Source organism: Neltuma alba, unplaced genomic scaffold (genome assembly GCF_004799145.2).
Source record: "Neltuma alba isolate B1F8T4 unplaced genomic scaffold, ASM479914v2 tig00002996_pilon, whole genome shotgun sequence".
Classification (NCBI taxonomy): Eukaryota; Viridiplantae; Streptophyta; class Magnoliopsida; order Fabales; family Fabaceae; genus Neltuma; species Neltuma alba.
This window is the reverse complement of record NW_021633096.1, coordinates 1,551-22,665: the sequence shown is the minus strand read 5'-3', so window position 1 is coordinate 22,665 and position 21,115 is coordinate 1,551. Positions and strand designations below refer to the sequence as shown.

The 21,115-nt window shown below is 36.0% G+C and overlaps 3 protein-coding genes across 3 annotated transcripts; 2 read left to right on the top strand and 1 right to left on the bottom strand.

Annotated features, from left to right (window-relative positions):
• Positions 1-938: 938 nt before the first annotated feature.
• Positions 939-3,742, bottom strand: LOC114739963 (GLABRA2 expression modulator-like). Its single transcript, XM_028928065.1, has 4 exons — positions 3,421-3,742; positions 3,245-3,346; positions 2,453-2,724; positions 939-1,130 (listed from the first exon to the last, which is right to left on the bottom strand). The coding sequence occupies exons 1-4, from the start codon at positions 3,737-3,739 to the stop codon at positions 939-941; spliced, it is 885 nt and encodes a 294-aa protein (XP_028783898.1). The 5' UTR covers positions 3,740-3,742.
• Positions 3,743-8,915: 5,173 nt separating this feature from the next.
• Positions 8,916-9,362, top strand: LOC114739966 (classical arabinogalactan protein 7-like). The gene has a single exon (XM_028928068.1). It carries the CDS (start codon positions 8,916-8,918, stop codon positions 9,360-9,362), a length of 447 nt encoding a protein of 148 aa, XP_028783901.1.
• A 6,739-nt stretch (positions 9,363-16,101) lies between these two features.
• LOC114739965 (protein DETOXIFICATION 27) lies at positions 16,102-20,447 on the top strand. Its single transcript, XM_028928067.1, has 8 exons — positions 16,102-16,482; positions 16,581-17,122; positions 17,211-17,297; positions 17,436-17,492; positions 18,282-18,520; positions 19,088-19,206; positions 19,694-19,783; positions 19,930-20,447. Exons 1-8 carry the CDS (start codon positions 16,177-16,179, stop codon positions 19,987-19,989), a joined length of 1,500 nt encoding a protein of 499 aa, XP_028783900.1. The 5' UTR covers positions 16,102-16,176; the 3' UTR covers positions 19,990-20,447.
• The last annotated feature ends 668 nt before the right edge of the window (positions 20,448-21,115 follow it).

Sequence of the window (21,115 nt, the reverse complement as noted above, 5' to 3'; positions counted from 1 at the left end):
TGCCAATGCCAAGTCAGTTCCAAGAGCACTTTTACCGTTCTTGGCATATGTTATAGTAATTATTCTTTCATCGTTTTTAGGAATATGGTAACTATCAGTCCTTGAAATTTTATTATTCTCTGCATTTGGGTGAGACTTGAAAAGTGCCCTCATGTTAAATGTTAAGCCCCCCTTTTGTACGCACATGAAAAATTATAACATCCCATTCCCATAAAAATGAAATAAGCACTAGCTGTTATGCTCCCCCGTCTTTGGGAAAAAAAAATTATATTTGCTACATATTAATTGCTTTTAACTAATTTTAACTATTTTTTTAAATCGTACAATTTAGTTAAAAAGATTTTATAATAAGGGACGGAGTAGTCTATTTATAGCCATTATTTAACAGTATTTTTGTGATTAATTTTTATCTCGAGACATGACAGATATTTTGCATATGTAATTTCTAATATTTGTAGCTGCTGATGTTAAAGATGATAATTTAGATTTTAACCATAAGATCACTGAATTAGTGGTTTTATAGATCTTCTAGCTGCATATTGACTTCTTTTTTATACATCAACTAAGTAATAGCTAGACACAGTAAAACCCAAATTACGTGAATTTAGGCAAAAAAACTTCCAGTGCTGCAAAACCAGATCCCCTATAGCGTGGAAGAGACTGCAAGGAAACGAAATGAATATAATTTTTTTTTTTTCTGAACTATTCTATACATAATGCATATCCTCGAATGTTGTATATATGAATACTATATACAATTAATTCGTACAAAGAAAATTGCAAAACAATTTTCAATGAGCGCGATAATTTTATGTTCAACTGCTCCAAGGCTAGAAACATAAACTCTTCTCTTACAAGTGCACAACACATACAGATAAATAAATATATATAGGCACACGTGGAGTTAAAAGTGCTGCCTGGATTCACAGAGCTATATGCTACTGGTCAGGTTGTGGGTCACTGGATTGAAAAACTTCTTTGAGGCACTCCACAGCACCGTCGTAGTCAAAGAAGCCCATGAACCAAAATTCCTCGTTGTCGACTGAGACTAGATGGATGTACTTTTCGGCTGGATTGTGTCTGTTTGATGATGGAAACACTGCTTTAAGCTCATGTAATGGGATGATAACCTGCATCCATTACAAGTCAGCAAATAATATACATATCATCAAGCGAAAGAAAAACAAAATAAGATTGAAGAATGCTCTTGGCCGATCAAATTGAACAAAAAAAGGTAAACGTTGTTGAGTCAACAAAGCATGCATAATTCTTAATGCCCCATGAGCAGAAAATCATAAGAGATGCTGCTTTTTTTTAAGCATGAAACAGAGAAAACGCTCATTAGAAGTCGAGACAAAGGAAAATTCTGAATGAAAGGATTCCTTCATTGAAGAGAAAACAAAGCCTCCCCTTCAGATGCATGTGTCCTTCCACACTGAACATAATAAGCAGACAAGACAACTCCGATCCTTTTGAATATGAATTACAGCTTACCAAGTATATATGTCTTACCACCTTAAATGATTGGGATATTACTTTTATTAATTCAATTTCTGCTCAACGCATATTCCCCCTCTAGCTATAACCAAGATCTGTCTTTTCTGCGAATATCTATAATAAAATTCTTAGACAGATGGAAACCGCGACTGTCGTTCTCACATTAAACACAGGCAAATGACTTGCTCCAGCCCCAGGTTCTAACATCACAATCAAAAGAGTAACAAAAAGAAAAGAAACTATATATGATAATTACTCCTCCAATCTTTCATACAGGACTTAATTGGAGAATTGATGTTGATTCTATACATAAGACCTATTTTACATGTTTATCAATTTCTTTCCAAATTAACACTATTATTATATATTCCCTCAGCAATAATCTAGTAGGAGAGCGAGGGAGGAAATTAAGGAAGATGATTATAGTATTTTAGAAAAAATATTTGATATTAATTAACTAAGTTAATTAACATCATCTTTAATTTGTTCAAATTAATTAATTAAATTTTATATTAAGGAGTGCAGGAGTAGAATAATTTCATAAGCATGCCAACAGGACATGGACATATATACATTAATAAATATGAGCACACACCTTATTACCACTTGCGAAGACGCCTTAAGAGAAAAAGGCTCCAAATATGTCACGTTAATAAAAATCATGCATGTCTCATTGTCACCTAGACCAATGATTCAGCTATGACAAACATTGCATGAAGATGAACAGAAATTTAAAAGGAAGGTGCACGTTGTTATCCTCCCACACACAATAGAAGAACTTCAACGAACTTGAGATTTAAAAGAGGATCTATTACATAAAATTATGCCTACAAAATTCTCAAGAAGTATGAACTTTTAACCTCAGCTTCAATTGACAGGAATCCATCCTGACTAATGCTAAACATGTATAAGCTATCAGATAGACTAGGATGGATCTAGGGTATTACGTATGTACCTTGTAATGACTCCATTCTGTTTTCGTTTCATATTGATAGGCAAGAGGGTTGTCACTACAATATGCAATCTTTTCAGTGGATATATATAAAGTTCCCATTACTGGACCAACTGATGTGGATACATAACATGCATAAGCTTTCAGAACCCGTTCCCCAGGAACCGACTCAAAAGTTTGTCGGAAGATATTATCATGGCCCCCTTCTGCAAGTATCTTTGTTCCCCGGGCAATCCTTCCCACAGCAGCCTCAGTAAAACTCGGGTTTGTTCTAACTTAACACATGATGAAAAGAAGCTATTTAAGTAATATGATGTTGTAGATTCAATACCAAAGAAAACGAATAGCAGAAGATGTAGGAGCTGCATAAAATGCAATGGTGATGAAAAAAGAAATGAGGTAAAGATTGTTCTTAACAGAAACGCTGGTTGAGGTGATGACATAGTCCCGAAGGAAAAAGTGTGAGTGTTGACGGCAGAAAACAGCATCTTAGAACAGAAGTTTAATATTTCCAAAGAAAGCTGTTAAAGAGGCCTTGAACCTTTTGATCACATTATATGAGCAGCAAAAATAAAACGTAAGAACAATGTCACACCCTCACTGCATAAATTGAAGCTGTCAAAGTGATCTTTCTTAGTGGTGAAAACTATTTATATAGCATAGTGCTTCAATTTTGATGCTGCCATTTCTCAAAGAAGAAAGGAATATAATACCGTTATAATTCCATGAATATTGTTACAGCAACAGCAATAAATAAATTAATGACAGACAAAAACAAAAAGGAAGAAAACTAACAGTGAATCCAAGTGTTTTCAGCCAGAGTCTCTGCCTTCTTTGTTGCTTCTCCCACCCCCCTCCCCAGTCTTCCTAGCACATTCCGAACGGTCTCTAACTTGTCTGATTATAACAACATGAGTCATAACATATTCTTGCAAGCGCGCATTCATATTGGTATGAGATAAAAAACTGACCCTTTACCGAGAAGGAGGGCGAGGACCAAGGGGAAGAATGAAAATATCGAGGCGATTCTTGGGGAGACGCCACGAAGATGGATTCCTTAACCAATTCGGGGTTCCAATGCACAGATTTCTTAGTGACGCCACCAGACGACACGACGAGTGCCAATGATTGCCCCGTCGGAGGATGCGATGCCGATTCCTTCGCGGAACTCGTTGCGTTTCCACCTTCATTAGGTGCTTGGCCAGACTCTTCAGGAACAGAATTACCCTGTTGGGGCTCTCGAGCATTGGATTGGACGTTGGGTTGGGTTTCCTGATTCGACTGTTCCATTCTCTTTCAGATCAGAGTTGAAAAAACGATGGCGCGTAAGGGCGCTGAAATGTAACGTATAACTTAATTTGAATTTGAAGGTTTCATCATTTTCGAGATTGAAACTGAGGAAAGCATTCGTGCGTATGGCTGAGGCTAAAGAAGGAAGGAAGGAATAGTCATTGAATGAAAAATGCAGAAGACGCTCCTTTTAAAAAAAAAAAAAAGCGCGAAGAAGATGGAGACTTCGCAATTTGCATGATTCTCAGCTTCTGGTCCTGGCTCTGCATATTCTTTGCTTCAAGATAGTCGAGGGTACCTTTGTAATTTTATTCTTTTATGCGGGAGGTGTCTTCTTCTATTTTTTTTTTTTTTTTAAATACTCCTCCGTTACTCAATATAGCCGAAGTTAGGAAATTAATTTATAAAAATTAAAAAATTAGTTAAATTAATTAGAGTGTTTATAATGAAAGTGTTAGTTTCTTTAAAATGCTACATTTAATTTTGACCGAATAAGATGTCAACTTGAATTAAAAAAGGTGAAGTGAAAATCTAGAAATAGAAGAGAAAGGGACAGGGATCCTAAAATAAGCAACATGATTCATGTGGCTTCTGAATACTAAATTACTTAGAAGAGTCATCGTATTCATGTTTTTAAAAGAAGATAGTCTGTATAGGATTTTACCAATACAATGGAGACTTTTTCCACCTTTTTCTTATGAATATCAAATTTTATCGCCTTTCGTAATGAATTTTTTCAGGGCTGGTCGATTCAATTTTGGTGGATGGAATTTTATTTCTCTAGAAGGGGTCATGCCGTCATGGCAGCTCAAACATCACCCTTGGCCTAAAAACGAAATTAAAATTTTTTTATTGGCAGTGGGATTTAAAGGGCTTGTGTAAGGCCCAGAAGCCCAGGTGAAGAGGGGCCCGTGAAAAGGTTTTGGAGACCCGTACACTTCAGAAACCCAAAGTCCTCTTCATGTTTTGGGATTGGTTTTGCTTCTCTCTGATGCGCTTCAGGATCCAAAATAATTGGATTATTAGAGTAATTTTGTTTTTGTTGATGAACATGTTTCTTATTCTAAATTTCATGATATAAATATTACTTATTTTAAATAATATCCCAATTATATGAAGGGCACTAGATGGAGGTAGTTAATACTTAAAATGGCGTGCTATTAAATGGAGGGCAAGGGGGGGGGGATAATTTTTGCATGGTACGTAAATTTGATTTGATATTTGTTGTTCCTTTAGATTTTTCATAAAGTAAAGTTCCTTTCAAATAACTTATTTTTTTTTCCGTTTTTATAGCAAGGAGGGCAAATATAACTTACTTTTAGACGGGAAAAAAAGGGAGGATAAAAGTCACGGCCTTCGTTGTGGATTCACACAAGTAACCATCATCCCTCCTTTTTTGTCATTATTTTGTCTCTTTCTTAACTTCAACCGTCGACCCGTGATCGGAAATTGCTGACCGCCTTTTCTCGGACATTCCTTCTCACTTTCATCATTAATCTAACGGTCATCCTTTTTTGAGCTCTTCAGTTAATAAAAGTTTCTTTTCACATATAATAAATAAAGGAAAAATTCCAGAAAAGGTCCTTAGAATATATAAAATCCCAGATTGGGTCTTGGAATTTCCAAAATGACAGAAAGGGTCAGTGACCCAATCTGTCATTTGGCAAATCAAGAGGAATTGACAATTTTGCCCTCATTTGTATTCATTCACTATAACGATTTAAGAAATCACTATAAGGGTTTAAGCATTATCTAGATTCATGTAACGAATAACTACTCGTTTTTTCATATTCAGGTGTCTTGTTATTAACTACAACTAATTTTGTAATCACTAGAACAATGTAAGTATTACCTAGATTCGTGTAGAGAATAACTATTCACTTTTTCATAGTCAGGCACCTTATTATTAACTACAACTAATCTTGTAATTATTAACTATAATTAATCTTGTAATCACTAGAACAGTGTAAGCGTTACCTAGATTTGTATAGAGAATAACTACTCATTTAGTCAGGGGCAAAATTGTCAATTGGTCTTAATTTCACAAATGACAGATTGGGTCACTGACCCTTTCTGTCATTTTGGAAATTCCAGGACCCAATCTGGGATTTCATATATTCGAGGGACCTTTTCTGGAATTTTCTCATAAATAAATGTGGGATATTTTTTTTGAAAGAACTGATAAAAATGAACAGATTCCATATGCACTATCACTTTTACTGTGTTACATCACATCCTCATTTTAATTTAAACGATCCATTTCACTGTAAAAGATTCATTTTTTTTCTCAAAAAAGTTAACTTTTGTTATATGAAATAGCTGTCCCGTGATCTGAGAGCGAAGTGTCCTCATAACACCTACTCGACAGAAAATTCTAAGAAGTTGAACCTAGTGGATTTATATTACTCCTATTGATTAATATACTACTAACAGGTTTCAATAATGGCCAGCTTTTGCCAGCTCGTGTTTCATCATTGAAAGCCGAAATAAACAAACCCCCGAGTGAAGACTTTTCCCTGCATTCCAATTCCCAACGCCCCAATAAACAAATGCCAGTTTGTGCTTCCCGCATCCCTGCCTCTCCCTCCCGACACGTGTCCCTCCCGAGCACGTGGCGTCCAAGCAAAGGAGTTCCCCTCTGGATCCAGCTGATCCGAGGCCCGCCTCTCATCATGTTCGCGACAGCCAAACATGCGCCATTTGGGACGACCATTTTCCATCCCTCCCTTTCCTTCCTTTTATTCTTATTTTATTCTCCCTCGCATGTTAGTTGTTCTCCATTGGCAACATTATTTATTATTTTACTTTAATTTATTAAAAAAATACGAGTAATATAATCCCAGTGTTGTGATCGGAGGGTCGACGGAGAGAACAGAAAAGGCGAAAAGTCAAGTTAGCCTTTTCTGTTTTCCCGAAATGACGAAGATGTCCTCATCGTCCGACCCGCGTTGACTCGATCCATGTTAATCAGATCGAACAAACAAGAACGTGTGTCTGCAGCGAGTCAGGGACAGATGTACGGCTAGGATTTGCGGGTGCTTCGCGATAATCGGAGACGAGGACCGTCAAATCAGACCATACATGTGAAAACTAGAAAGGGTCAGTGAACGCGGAATGGGTCCTGAGTTCTGACCCGTCTGACAGCCGAGAAGGCCGGGGGTTGGACAGTAACATCCTTGATACGTCTTCAATAAAAAATAATATATGTGTTGTTATTAGTTATCATACAATAATTACTAGTAAATTCCTAAAAGATACGTGCTACCCAAGCATTTTAAAAAAATAATACACATGATTTGCTTTAATTTTATATGATATTGGGCCGTAAAACTAATGAAATTTTAACTAAAAGCTACTAATGTGATCGATAACAATAATAAGCCTTATCTCACTAAGTAGGGTCGACTACATAAATCACACGATGCTATTGTGCTCTGTCAACAACCCAGTCTTTAAATATGTTGTTAATCATGAGGTATTGTTCAATGACCTCATTAAGTGTTCTTCTCGATCTTCCTCTGTCACTTTTTATGGGACTCCATACTATTTGATCCACCCTCCTCACCAAGACTTCCAATGACATTCTCTGCATATGTCCAAATCACCTTAAGCGATACTCAATTATTTTCTCTTGCATAGATGCTACGCTGCTCTGATATTTTTATTTTGAATATTATTTTTTCTTATATGACCACACATCTATCTCAACATCCTCATTTTTGCTACTCAACTTTATGCTCTTGTTTTCCTTTTATCGCCTAACATTTACTACCGCACAACATGACTAGTTTTATAGCAGTTGGATAAAAAAATTTCTTAAGCTTCTCATGTACCTTCTTATCAATAACTCTGGTAGCCTTTTTCCACTTAAAAAAAGGCTACTAATGTAATCATATGTTTAAAAAAAGTTACCGAAGCACGTTTGTCAATTTAAGAAGGGGAATATTGTATTGCCCGTTTGGAAAGTAAATTAGGCATTGGATCAAAATATACAGCATTTTATTTTGCCATAAATATAAAACCGAATCGATAGATGTGATTTTACGTTGAATATATGAGTTTCATCTGCTATTTTTCTCATAGAAGGGGTATTTTAATAAAAGTGATACCATTTGCATATAATGTTAATAATAATAATAAAACGATCAACTTAATCAATTTACTTAATATTTATAGATCAGTCACATAATTTTTATGAAAAATATCAGTAAGATGTCAATGAGTTTATAGTGTAGTGATATGAAAAATACTTCATAAATTAGAGATAACATTTTTTTTTTACCAGCAAATAAGAGGCCACATTGGATCTTGTAATTTCAAATTGTGAAATAATTCTTTTGTTTTTTGTAAGAATTGGTGTGGGGTCCTAAAGTGAAAGATAATTATTAAGAAATCTAAATGAAAAGTCGAGGCCTGTTTTCATTTAATTATTTCGGAAAGTTGTCACTACATCCTGTTACTATGAAACATTCCGCGTGAATATGTTTTTCACACGAAACTTATTACAATTTTCACTATTTGTTTATTTATTAATTTTTGGAAATGATATTAGTACGATGGGGGGGTGGCGGTACATTGGGGAGGCAGAGAGAGGGACCGCTCACTGGCCGTTTGCGAACCGACACATAAGGGAACGAACAAGGAAGGGTGGTTATGGTAGTAATGTACAACCATTACAGGACAAACTGAGTACATTCACGAAATCACAACTGTGGTCATCAAGTTATATCAAGTTCGCCACATGAGTCCAACACTTCACAGGTGGCACTCTCCCATTCGACATGATTAGGTGCGGCCAGCCCACCACCCCATTCCCATCCATCTGTTCTTGCACCAAAATTCAAACACAACGAAAATATATCTACCCAAAAAAAAAAAAAACAAAGAGGACCCGTTACACGCAGGCACCGTCCATTGATGAGTTAACCCACGTTACGAATGTGGGTTAGAAATATTCTTTGATGAAATGATAATGAGAGAAGGGGTTTATTAATTTAAGCGACTCGAGGAATCTTTTTGAGCATTATTGGTTGATTAAGTCGCTTGTCTCTCTACATCCTTCCCCATCTCGCCTCTTTATATTCACTCTCTTCTCCTTTTCGTCTCCCACTCACCTCCATCTCTTCTTCTTCGTCTTTCAATCTCTGTTCTCTCTGTCTCACTTTCAGATCTCGCCATGGCCTTCGCTGCTCTTCGAGTGTTCCTCATCTTGGGCCTTTTGGCTACTTCCTGCTTTGCTCAGGCCCCAGGAGCTGCTCCCGCTCAGCCCCCAGCTGCATCCCCACCGACAGCCACCACACCTCCTCCCGCCACCCCACCGCCCGCGACTCCTCCACCTGCTACTCCACCTCCCGCTGCCGCGCCTGCTCCCACCACTCCTTCACCAGTGGCTTCTCCTCCCTCAGCCACCCCTGCTGGTTCTCCGGGGCCATCCTCCGAATCACCTGCTGGCTCCCCACCCGCCCCTGCTGCTGAGGGCCCTTCAACCGGCGCTGCCGGCCCTGCTTCTGGGCCAACCGCCGGATCTACTCCACCACCCTCTGCCGCATTCTCGGTCAGCAAGGCCTTCGCCGCCGGGACTGCTTTTGTGGCTACATTTGCGGCCATGGCTGTGATTGCTTGAAGCTAGGGAAGGAAGGATTGGTTTTTCATGGGATTCGTCTGCCGCACATAGATGAGCCGTTGATATTGATATTTATGGATGGAGGGACGAGATCTGTTTGATTTTCTTCTGAGCGTTTCTTTCTATTCTTCTGATCCGTTTCATATCTATTGATTTTGAGGGTTTTACTTTTTCTTTAATGGTGTTTTTATTTGTTGGTTGGGAATTGGGTGATGATGATGATGATGATCATTGATCTGGGGATTCATATTGTTTGTGTTCACACGTGTATGTAGATGACTATCCTGATCATTTCGGTGTACATCTAATGATAGAATATGAATAAAACAGTTTGTAATTCTTTCACTTATTGGGAGTGTATCCGTAAAACAGGCTGCTTTCTCTCCCTGTTAGAACTAACCAATTATGGTTCTCTGACCAAAATAGGATTATTGATTGTGACATTATAACATCTTGATTGTGATTTCGGCTGAAATGAGGCCGACCACTTTAGGATCTAGAAACAATCTGTCTTCAGCAAAAGAAATTGCTTCTTTTATGCGCAGATCTGCAATTGAATTTCTGGGGCAGGTGGCAGATGTAGAATGGAAAGAATGAGTATTGTAGTACTGTAAAGTGAAAGCAAGCAATTTCTTTGACGGCAACCCAACAAGTTTTTAATCTAGATATGTGATATGTGACTTGAGTTGAGCAACAATACGAGGTTAATTCGGCTTCAAGTTGTTTCCTCTTCTTTCTTTTTTTCCCACCAAAAGTTCGGCGGCGTCGAGATCAAAAGCGTATGACGAAGGTGTAACGACTTTTTCCTTTCCGTATTGCTTCTTTTTTAAAAAAAGAAGGAAAAGAAAAGATCATCTAGGGGCTTTAACTTTTCTGTGTAAATGCCTTTGCCTTGGATCCTCTGACTAGGCGAAATTGGAGATCAATCTAGGCGCTTAATTTAGCTTCCCCGGTTGGATGCTTGCCACTTGTACCTTCCCTTTTCAAATTTATAAAAAAAAAAAAAACACGAGCAGAGGATTGAGTTCTGCATCGAATTCTTCATAATAATTTATTTTTCATGATTTGTAAAATATGAGTGCTCCGGGGTTTCAAATATATAAGGCTTAGCTAAATAATTTATAGAAATCAGAGAAGACCGTTTAAGCAAGTTGTTTGTCATTATATAATATTTCAGTGTTATTAAAACAAATCCTTCGGTTCAATTGTATACACAGAGCTTGGCAAAAAAAAAAAAAAATCGCACACCTAGAGGGAAAGAAATGAATAGAAAAGGGAGGAAGGGAACAAAGAACGTGGCTTGTGGGTTAGGGTTCGGTGATCTATGCTTTGCAGTCTGCACCCCCATCGAGATTGGTTAAACCTAATCAAATTCACAAATTCGAAGCAAACAATGCTTCCCATGACTTAATTGTTTCATTTTTTTTTCCCTTTAAAAAAATATTTGTTCAGTCACGAGCTTGAAGCTCGTGGCTTCATAGACCCGCCCCCCTCTTGTATTTTTGATCTGTTGCGAGGGGGTTCTTTTTTTTTTTTTTAAATAACTTTTGTCCCATTTGTTACTGTTGTTCAGTCTGTTTGGCGTAACGTTTTGAGGGGGAAAAAAAGCTTATAGGTATAATAAGTCAGCTTATAAATTAAGGAGCTATTTCTCATAGTTTTTGGTACCGTTTGGATGTTTGCCCAAACCATGGTTTGGGTAAAAAATTGCCTAAACAGTCATCTCAAAAATCAAACCATGGTTTTGGAAAAAGCAAATTTTTTTTGCTTTTGGAGAAAAAAAGGAGAGTGCGAAAGCTTATAGGATATGTATCTTGTTATTTTTTTTATAAACATATTTTTTTATAAACATATTTAATCTTATATTTTATAAATATATATACATATTAATTATTTATTAATTATATTATCTTATGTATTATTAATTATGTTGGTAAAAAATATATTATTAACAATTTTATTCCTTCAAATTAAAATATATCATAAAATCTATTTTTCTGTAATTATCATATTAACTTATGTCTTTTTTTTTAGTAATTTGTGTATATAAAAAGTACTTCTGATAACAACTATCCAAACACTCTCACTTTTCAAAATCACTTCAGAATCTATTCTTCACAGAATCTATTCTCCAGAATCACTTTTCCAAACCACGGTTTGGTTTCATCCAAACACACCCTTTGGCTAATATGATTTGTAGGTCAAAAGCTACTTTTTTAGACACAGTTACAAAAACATCTAAAAATTACTTGTGACCTATGCAAAAATAGCTTTTTAAAATTAAAAGACATTTTTACCTTATATCTATGTTGTTCTTATGTTTCTCTCTATATATTCTTTATAATTTCCAATTGGTTTTTAGTTATTTATTTTTAATATTTTAAAATAATCTTTAACAGTTGTTATAATATTTTTAATATTATTTTTATACTATATCTACATAAATTATACAAAGCACATCATCTAATTAATTGTGTAATATGATTTCGTTCAAAAATTTTCATTTCTAATTTATATTTTATTAATTAAATATAAAATTTTCATACTATAGTAATTTAAAATTATTATATTTTGTAAATTCATATTTTTAATTATTTAATAAAAGTCACACTCATTTTTGTCATTCTGAAAACTAAACTTACTTATTCAATCATAATCCAAACAACTTTTTCACTTTACAAACTAACTTTTATAAAAATCAATTGAAACACAAATCAAACCACCCAATTTAATCTTTGCTCAATCTCATTTTTCTAAAAGTGAGATTGAAAATAAGTTATTTTTTCTACTACTAAGCCAAATGAACCTTTTATTCTGCAAAGTTTCCCACAATTGTGCATTATGAATCCCTCCAATTATTGGACTACATATAAGCCAAACCCCATTCCGATTTTCATTTTAATAGAGCTTGTGACGTACTACCTCCGATTTTTAATATAAGAGTTCGTTTGACTTTTAATTTGATTATAAATATAAGATTCTAATCTACTTTGTCTCGCATATTTATCTATTTTTTAAAAATAATTCTCATAATAGTTACACATATTTTAAAGGTTATATCAAATACTACCTCCAGTCCTAATTATAAGACCCAGTTGACTTATTTGAGGAGATTAAGAAAGTAAGTTAAGTTAGTTATTTGTAATAAATAAGTGTTGTCATTCCTAAAATATCCTTGCTAATTAAGTGTATTGGCTAGAACTATCATTGTTAGAAGGACTATCTTGAAAAAAAATACATAAATATGAAAGACAAAATGGATTGGGATCTTATAATTAGGACCAAACAAAAAGTCAAACGGGGTCTTATATTAAGGACCGGAGGTAGTAGTTAATATACATTATGAGCAATATTGTCACTAATTTATTATAAATAATTAATTTAATATATTTTTTTTAATTTACTCAAATAGAATTTGCAGGGTCATGACCTCTCTCTCTTTCTCTGGTCCAGGCTCAACAGAGGCAGCCTTTTGAGTTTGGAATGGCCAGCCTCAACGCTTTCATGCGATCTTGCCACCTCACCAACTTTAACTGCGTCTAAGAACTTGTCTGCTGTATATGTGTTCCATTAACTGCCGGGCCACCAAGGAGATCCCCGTGAATAACACTGACCTCCAGACTTCAACTGGACCCACAAATGGATCAGCCAATATGGACCTAATAAATGCTGGCTAGATAGAATTAACTGATCAAAAGTTGAGCACTGGCCAGTGAATGTTCGGGTGGAGCCAGTAAGATAGAGATATGGGTATTTAGAAATCAAAAGCTGAAATTCTACTATTATGTTTAAAATGTAGGGTCTGTTTGGATGCCCCAAAACCGTGGTTTCAAAAGCACTTTTCCGCAAAACGAGGTAACCTCCTCCACATATTTACTTCGTAATCCGTAAAAGCACTTCTGAAACCATGGTTTGGTTTCTATCCAAACACTCTCGTAGTATGTAACTAACATACATAAAATCGGCGATGGAGGACCTGGAATTTGCGAGATTCAAGTGGCGTTTCACGCAGCTCTCACATGCATCCTGCTTCCCGTCATCAGCCGGCAGAAACACGAAGGAGAGACAACTATTGCAAGCTGGGCCACAATGGCCATTATTGTTAGGCCTCAGTAATCATCAGTCCATAAGTGCTATTTTAGGATAGGCACGTGATATGATGATCTCACCTAACAATGGTAAGGTCGATATTAGTATAAGGCAGAGGGTGGCCTTTTTTTCTCTCAACGGCATAAGTATTTTTTTTGTTCAGAGGTAAAATATTAGTGGGTACTATAACATAGGCACTTTTCTCAACCGAATAGATTTTGAATAATTAATTAAATTGTTGGGCCAATGAAGGGCCCACTTGTATCTGAAAGAAGGCATAGTTAGTAAAGCACCAATTGGCAAATACGACGGGCTTGCTTTTTATGGCCTTTAATTTGTATTCACACTGGTCCTTATTACAAGATGTCAATAAGCCCATCAATGACCTTTTGTTTTTTTAAGTTTACTCTTGGTGACAAATTATCAAAATAAAATTTATTAAACAATATTCATGTAAATTATATTATTAAATAGGGGTATATTTGAAAAATTTTATAATTTTGAAACATATTTATGTCATTCATTGATTTGTGTGAATTAGGTGACAACCCTTTATGATAAGAATAAGCACTGGAGAGAGTACTAAGTTAACAAATTTCGAGGAGAGGGAGCTTTCTCAACCACAAATTAAAACTTACAAAAAAAAAACAATAAAGATGAAGTGATCGATGGAGCAATAGTGTTAGTGCATATACATGCATCTGTATGCGTGTTCGGGGAGGGGTTGAAAGGAGGAACATGTGCATACTTAGAATAGTACTACCTCCTGTCCTAATTATAAGACCCAATTGACTAATTTGAGAAGATTAAGAAAGTAAGTTAAGTTAGTTATTTGTAACAAATAAATGTTATCATTCCTAAAATATCCTTGCTAATTAAGTGTATTGGTTAGAACTATCATTATTAGAAGGACTATCTTGGAAAAAAATACATAAATATAAGAGACAAAATGAATTGGGGTCTTATAATTAGAACCAAATTAAAAGTCAAACGGGGTCTTATATTAAGGACCGGAGGTAGTATTAAGAAGCCTTAGAAGATGGGCGGGACAAAAGAACCATCAGTTGAATGAAGCAATATATGAATTAAAATAAAAATCCATGCTTATCAACACTAATCCAAACAAAGGCGAGGATGGCTGGGTTGAGGAGTTTTTAAAAGTATTTTTTTTGTAAATTATGATAAATTTTTTCATATATTTATTTTGTATAGCATAAAATCACGTTTAAAACTATAATTTGATTTTCATTTAAACATTTTTTTTAATATTCCAGGAATTAAAAAACTGTCATCTTTTTTTCCCCTTGGGGAGTTTGACAATCCTCTATACTCGGTTAAAAAAGTACTTTTATATAATTAATGCATTACCCCAAGGGGGGGGGGGGGATGCTGCCAAAATCAGAGCAGAAAAGGAGTGGAGCATGGCTTCCCATGTGGGTCATTCCGCAGCCTCAAAGGTCTTCAATAAAACGACAGCCTTCTCTTCCCAAGCGTCCATCGTCACTAGTACCTCCTCTGTATATACATCCACAAGTTTTTTTGGGTTATTTTTTTCAAATTTTATGCTACTTATGTAATACTTCTCTCAATTCTAAATATAATACTTATTTTATAATATAAATCATATTATAAAATAGATTTTATATTTACAATCACAAGATTATTTTATATTTTCTCAACACTTATCTGGTTCTGTATCGATTCGCATGCTATCACATTTATGTCGGGAAAAAAAAAACATTCCATTTGATTGTTACCACTTACTGTCTAATATCTACGCATCCATATATATAAAATGCCTGTCTATAGTATTAACTTATATATTAGAAAATTAAATTAAAAATTAAAAATAAATAAAATGAATTAAAATAGGAAGAATTATTGTGATGTTTTAATGGGCGATGATAATTACCAAACATTTTTAATAATAAGTGAGCAACTAAAATTTATTATTATAAACTCTTTAGTTGTTATGAGATTTTTTTTTTGTACATACGTGGTTGCTTTCTTAAGACGTTATCTTAAATATTAAACTTTCTTCCACCCTAAATAGTTCATCTGCTTCTATATATAACTTTCATTTTCAAAAATAAATTTAATCTAAAATATAAGTTTTTTTTTAAATTTGTATGAGTATTTATTATTATTTCATCTATTTTGCTTTCAGTTGTATTTAGTACTTCTTTTCTCTTATATTAATCCCCATATATTCATCTAATTTAATCTATTTTTTTAAAAACATATTTCTGACTTATTTATTCTTTTTTTTACTAATTTTAATTATCAATTTATTATATATAATTCAGTTATTTGAAATTTATATATAAAGTCGGACGACTTCTGCCACAAGATTTATTTTTCGGAAGACGGCATTAATGACCCTCTTACAAAAATGACGTAAGCAATGACCCAAAAAAAACTGTGATATTAATATAGATATTGATATTGTACGTAAACGAACAGACGCCTTGTTCTGGCCTCTCGCCCACTTGCATTTTGCACCTTTCCCCGAAATGACATGTGCATTTGTGCGTGTAAGATATGTGGATCCCATATCTACTACTTTTTTTTCTTTTTGTCAAAAAACAATTTTTATTTTCCCCAAATTCCCGGGATATAAGACCTTACGCCCTTGCTACTCTCAAATATTCCTCCTCTCACTCGGTCAACTTTTCTCTTCCTGCGCCTGTCTTCTTCGTCGTCCTTGCGCTATTCACAGCACGGCATGCCGAGCAGAGAAGCGTCGGGTCCTTACTTGGGTGAAGCAAAGGTTCCATTGTTGGAACCCCACCTCTCGGACCTTGTCCCCAAAGATGAACAAGACCACGTCGCTCATGAAACTCTAACGCGGAGAGTATGGGTCGAATCAAAGAAGCTCTGGCACATAGTCGGCCCCGCCATCTTCAGCCGCGTCGCCTCCTACTCCATGCTGGTCATCACCCAGGCCTTCGCCGGCCACCTCGGTGACCTCGAGCTCGCCGCAATCTCCATCGCCAACAACGTCATCGTCGGCTTCGACTTCGGCCTCTTGGTACGCACACACCCAGAACCTTCTTTAACTAAACTCTTCTTAAATCACTCGGTGTTTGCCTGACATGTGAATTTCTGTATTTTTGTTTGATGGATCAGTTGGGTATGGCAAGTGCGTTGGAAACGTTATGTGGGCAAGCATTCGGAGCGAAGAAGTACTACATGTTAGGAGTATACATGCAGCGCTCATGGATAGTTCTGTTCATGTGTTGTGTGTTGCTGTTACCAATTTATCTTTTTGCGACGCCGGCGCTGAAGCTGTTAGGGCAGACGGAAGAGTTGTCGGAGCTTTCTGGGGCGGTGGCCAAGTGGATGATACCGCTTCACTTCAGTTTTGCGTTTCAGTTCCCATTGCAACGGTTCTTGCAGAGCCAGCTGAAGACGGGGGCGATTGCTTGGGTTTCTCTGGTGGCTTTGATCGTCCACGTGTTTGTGAGCTGGTTGTTTGTATACCAGTTTCAGTTCGGAGTGATCGGAACCGCCGCCACGATTAACATTTCCTGGTGGGTTTTGGTGTTTGGACTTTTTGGTTACACCGCGTGTGGCGGTTGCCCTGAAACTTGGACGGGATTCTCTATTGAAGCTCTTTCTGGTCTCTGGGAGTTCGTGAAGCTCTCTGCTGCTTCTGGGGTCATGCTATGGTACTTCTAACTAATGACCGACTTAATTAGTTCTGAAGATCATGAATAGGTCAAATTAATATGATTGATGGGTTTTAATCAATTACAGCTTGGAGAACTGGTACTATAGAGTGCTGATATTGATGACTGGGAATCTTCAGAATGCGGAAATTGCGGTGGATGCTTTGTCCATATGGTAACTCTCAAAAACTCCCTGACGGATTTTAGTTTGTTTCTTTCCTCTCATTTATTTGTTTTTTGCCCTAAATTTGCTTGAAAAAATTAGTGTTGGGATTCATGTGACGATGCAGTGATAACGTTGTTTGTCTTGCAGCATGACCATCAATGGCTGGGAGCTCATGATTCCTCTGGCGTTCTTTGCGGCCACCGGGTAAGACGACGACGCATTACATATATTTTAATAAGTAACTTTAAAAATCTATTGCTTGTTTTTCTGTACCATAATAATTAAACAATTGCGAATCATCACATCATGCCGTCTTTTTTTTTTTTTTAAATTAACGGAATCTCAAAGGCTTCAGATTTCAGAAAATGTTGTCAAACTCAAATTGGGCAGCAAACATGTATATAGCCAAATAATTTCCATTACGATTTATCGCATAAAATGAAAGTTGTTATTATCAGCTGATGCAGTAGCATCCAACAAAAATTCGTGTGCCCGAGATTATCAGCTCGGAGTTTGATTGTTAGTTTTTTTATGGTGCCATTATTGGCCTGACGTTCCAGAATTCAAATCCAACCCACCTACTAGCACAGCCTACTGCCTACATTAATAATGCATTGCTTGAAAGAGACAAACAGATGATACGTCAGATTAATAATGAAACCCAGTTGGCGTTCTTTATTGGGTTCGGGTGTATGAGGACTAATGACGGGAAGAAGACAAAGTAGCAATAATTAATCCGTAGTTACTTGTTTCTCTAATTAAAAGTGACATGTCGGGCAACGTGGAAGATTAGGACAGGAACCTGCGCAGAAAGAGACTATTCCCCTGGGTAACACGTGACCTTTTGCTGTGTCCCCGCTTGAGCTTTTTTTCCCCGAAGTTAGTCAACAAGGTTTCTGAGATTTTCATGAGCTGCAGATTGGTAGGAGAACAATTTAAGGGGACGACATCATATTTGGCGCAGGTCTCATTACGTTGGTGTTGGAAATGCAGGGTGAGGGTGGCGAACGAACTCGGGGCAGGGAATGGGAAAGGGGCAAAGTTTGCGACGAAGGTGTCAGTGGGGACGTCAGTGGTGATAGGGATGGTGTTTTGGATGCTGATAATGGCATTTCATGATCAATTTGGATACATATTCTCTTCCAGCAGAGCCGTGCTTGAGGAGGTCAACAAACTCTCTCTCCTCCTCGCTTTCACCGTCTTGCTCAACAGTGTCCAGCCTGTTCTCTCCGGTATATATCTTTATTATTACCCACTCTCACTTTTCTTTGTCTTCATTCGTATCCTCACGTCTTCACGTAATATTTTACTACTTTTTAGTCTTAATATAAGAATTAATTAACTAATTTGAGTAGATTAAGAAAGCTTGTCAAGTTAGTTATTTATAATAAACGTGTTATCTTTTCTAAAATATCCTTACTAATCAAATGTGTATTAGCTAAAACTACTATTATTACAAGAACTATCTCAGAAAGAAAATAAATAAATACGAGATATAAAAAAAATTAGGGTCTTATATTAGGATTAAAATAAAAGTTAAACGAATTTTTATATTAAAGACCGGAAGTAGTAGAATTTAACATCAGCGTGTTTTGGTTCTTACAATTTGATTAAATCATGATTTTAGTTTGGAATTTGGTCTGAATTGACGGGGTTGTTAGGTGTAAGGAAAAAAAAACCCATTTAAACCAAATTCTTACGAAACCATAGCAACCGCAAATAATAATCCGGAACGAGGGAGAGTATATTAACCTTAAGATGTATGAGAATGATGGATTTTTTGATGTGGGTATGAACAGGAGTTGCTGTGGGATCAGGTTGGCAGTCATACGTGGCATACATCAACTTGGGATGTTACTATCTAATTGGGGTCCCTCTTGGATTCTTGATGGGTTGGGTTTTCCACCTTGGTGTTATGGTATCTCTTCTGTCTAACTATCATATACACGCATCCTCTTGATTAAATGTCTAATCGTGTATTAATTATATTCGCATGCGCATCATTTGACTTCGTTACATACATAAATTATCGCATGTGTCATATCATTTCGTGTGTATGCATGAGCTCATTTCACTGTTTCGTTGACTCCAAATTTTAGATATTTATATTCTAAATATTAAACAATACATGCTTGGCGTCCGCCATAGTATCAATCAGAATTTTGCAAACCTTTGACCAAGCTCAACGGCACAGACGTAATTGAAAAAGATAAGAAAAAAAAAAAGAATTATAAATTTTAGAAATCAAATGAAAAATTGAGTACAACTATGATTGGAACTAATAAGAAAATCATATGACCTAAAAATAATATTAAATTGACGTGCTAATCTTTGGAGATATATGCAAATTGTTGGGGTCAGGTTGACTCCAGATTAATTAATTGTGTTTGTGACTGTGACACCAGGGGATATGGGCCGGCATGATTTTTGGGGGCACGGCAACTCAGACACTGGTATTGGCTTTGATCACCATTCGCTGCGACTGGGACAAAGAGGTATTATTATATATGCCTGATTATATTATTATCATCATCATTATTATTAATTCATCCAGGTTAAATTTCACTAATCCGTTTTATTTTTTTCTTCTTATGGGACCAATTCATGAGTTTGACATATTTGAATTGCTACCCTGATGCAGGCTGAGAGGGCATCCTTGCACTTGAGGAAATGGGAAAATCCAAAGCATGAAGTGGCGTAATTCTATTGGTCTCCTCAGTTATATCTATAAGGGATCCACCTCGTCCTTTTTTGACCCACACTGGCTCCATGGATGGAATAATTTAATTTTCAAGGAGAAAAAAAAAAGAAAAATAGAGAAGGGAAATTAAAGAAAGATGCAAAAACCAAAAGAGAAGAAACCTGAGAAGCTTGTCACAAAAAGCTGGAGAAACCTATTTCGTTTTGGGCTGTGCATTCAGCTAAAACTGAATGGTAGGCCCAAATTCATAACAATTACTAGCTTATTAGTACCCGCTATTGATAATCACAATTCATAAGCCCGCGTAAATGATCAAATATGTGTGGAATATTGGGATCATTATTGGGCTCCTGAAAGTGAAGCCCAATGGGCCTCCAGTGGCTTTTGTTTTAAGGGCCAGAGAGGCTCAAGTAATTTAGTTACATTTATTCATACTTTCTCTGTACCCCATAAATAAAAAAGAGTATTCGTGCTTTCTTTCCTTATCTCTTTCAATACTCAAGCCCATCCATCTATTTTGATTTTTCTGGTGAAAACATAGTTAGCTGTTAACATTAAACTTCTTTTGTCATATATTTAGTTAACATCACAAATAATTATTCAAATTTTTATAGGTCATACTATTTGTAATAATAAATGTGGACTATTAAATTAATTCTATTGTAAGATTCCTCCTAACCATTGGATTGCAATCAAGAGAGGAAATTAAGAAGAGAAAATATGACCCATACTTGAACTACCTGTATTTTAGATAAAAATATCATAACGAGGTTTTTCTAAACAGGCTCAATTGTATCTATCTTCTTAAGCACTTACAAGTGTTTTTATGCAAGTTGAGATAAAATTGTCCTTTCACATTAATTTAATATTTCATAAATTATAATTAAAAAGTTGCTTTTAAAGGCTCTTATTGCACACACTAGTGTGGTTTGTGAAGTTACATCCATGCCAAAATTATTTGTTTTCTTTTTATTTCATTTTAAACGAGGAATATTGTATGGAATTTGTTTTATCACCACGCAAATGCCGAAAGGATTTGCTTTAACACGAAGCGGGCTAGGTTTGTCCCAAAAGCATTTGAATCTACTTTATGTGCGTGTAATTTGAACAGCCCTCGATCAATTCG

What these genes read in the sequence shown, in the direction of transcription:
- LOC114739963 (XM_028928065.1), bottom strand. Translation starts at nt 3,739, where the DNA reads ATGGAACAGTCGAATCAGGAAACCCAACCCAACGTCCAATCCAATGCT. An exon ending in GCCCTCCTTCTCGGTAAAGG is followed by an intron (nt 3,347 to 3,420) that starts GTCAGTTTTTTA and finishes TGTTATAATCAG; the next exon opens with ACAAGTTAGAGACCGTTCGG. An exon ending in CAGAATGGAGTCATTACAAG is followed by an intron (nt 1,131 to 2,452) that starts GTACATACGTAA and finishes TAATGGATGCAG; the next exon opens with GTTATCATCCCATTACATGA.
- LOC114739966 (XM_028928068.1), top strand. Translation starts at nt 8,916, where the DNA reads ATGGCCTTCGCTGCTCTTCGAGTGTTCCTCATCTTGGGCCTTTTGGCT.
- LOC114739965 (XM_028928067.1), top strand. Translation starts at nt 16,177, where the DNA reads ATGCCGAGCAGAGAAGCGTCGGGTCCTTACTTGGGTGAAGCAAAGGTT. An exon ending in GTGGATGCTTTGTCCATATG is followed by an intron (nt 17,298 to 17,435) that starts GTAACTCTCAAA and finishes TTTGTCTTGCAG; the next exon opens with CATGACCATCAATGGCTGGG. An exon ending in TGTCCAGCCTGTTCTCTCCG is followed by an intron (nt 18,521 to 19,087) that starts GTATATATCTTT and finishes GGGTATGAACAG; the next exon opens with GAGTTGCTGTGGGATCAGGT.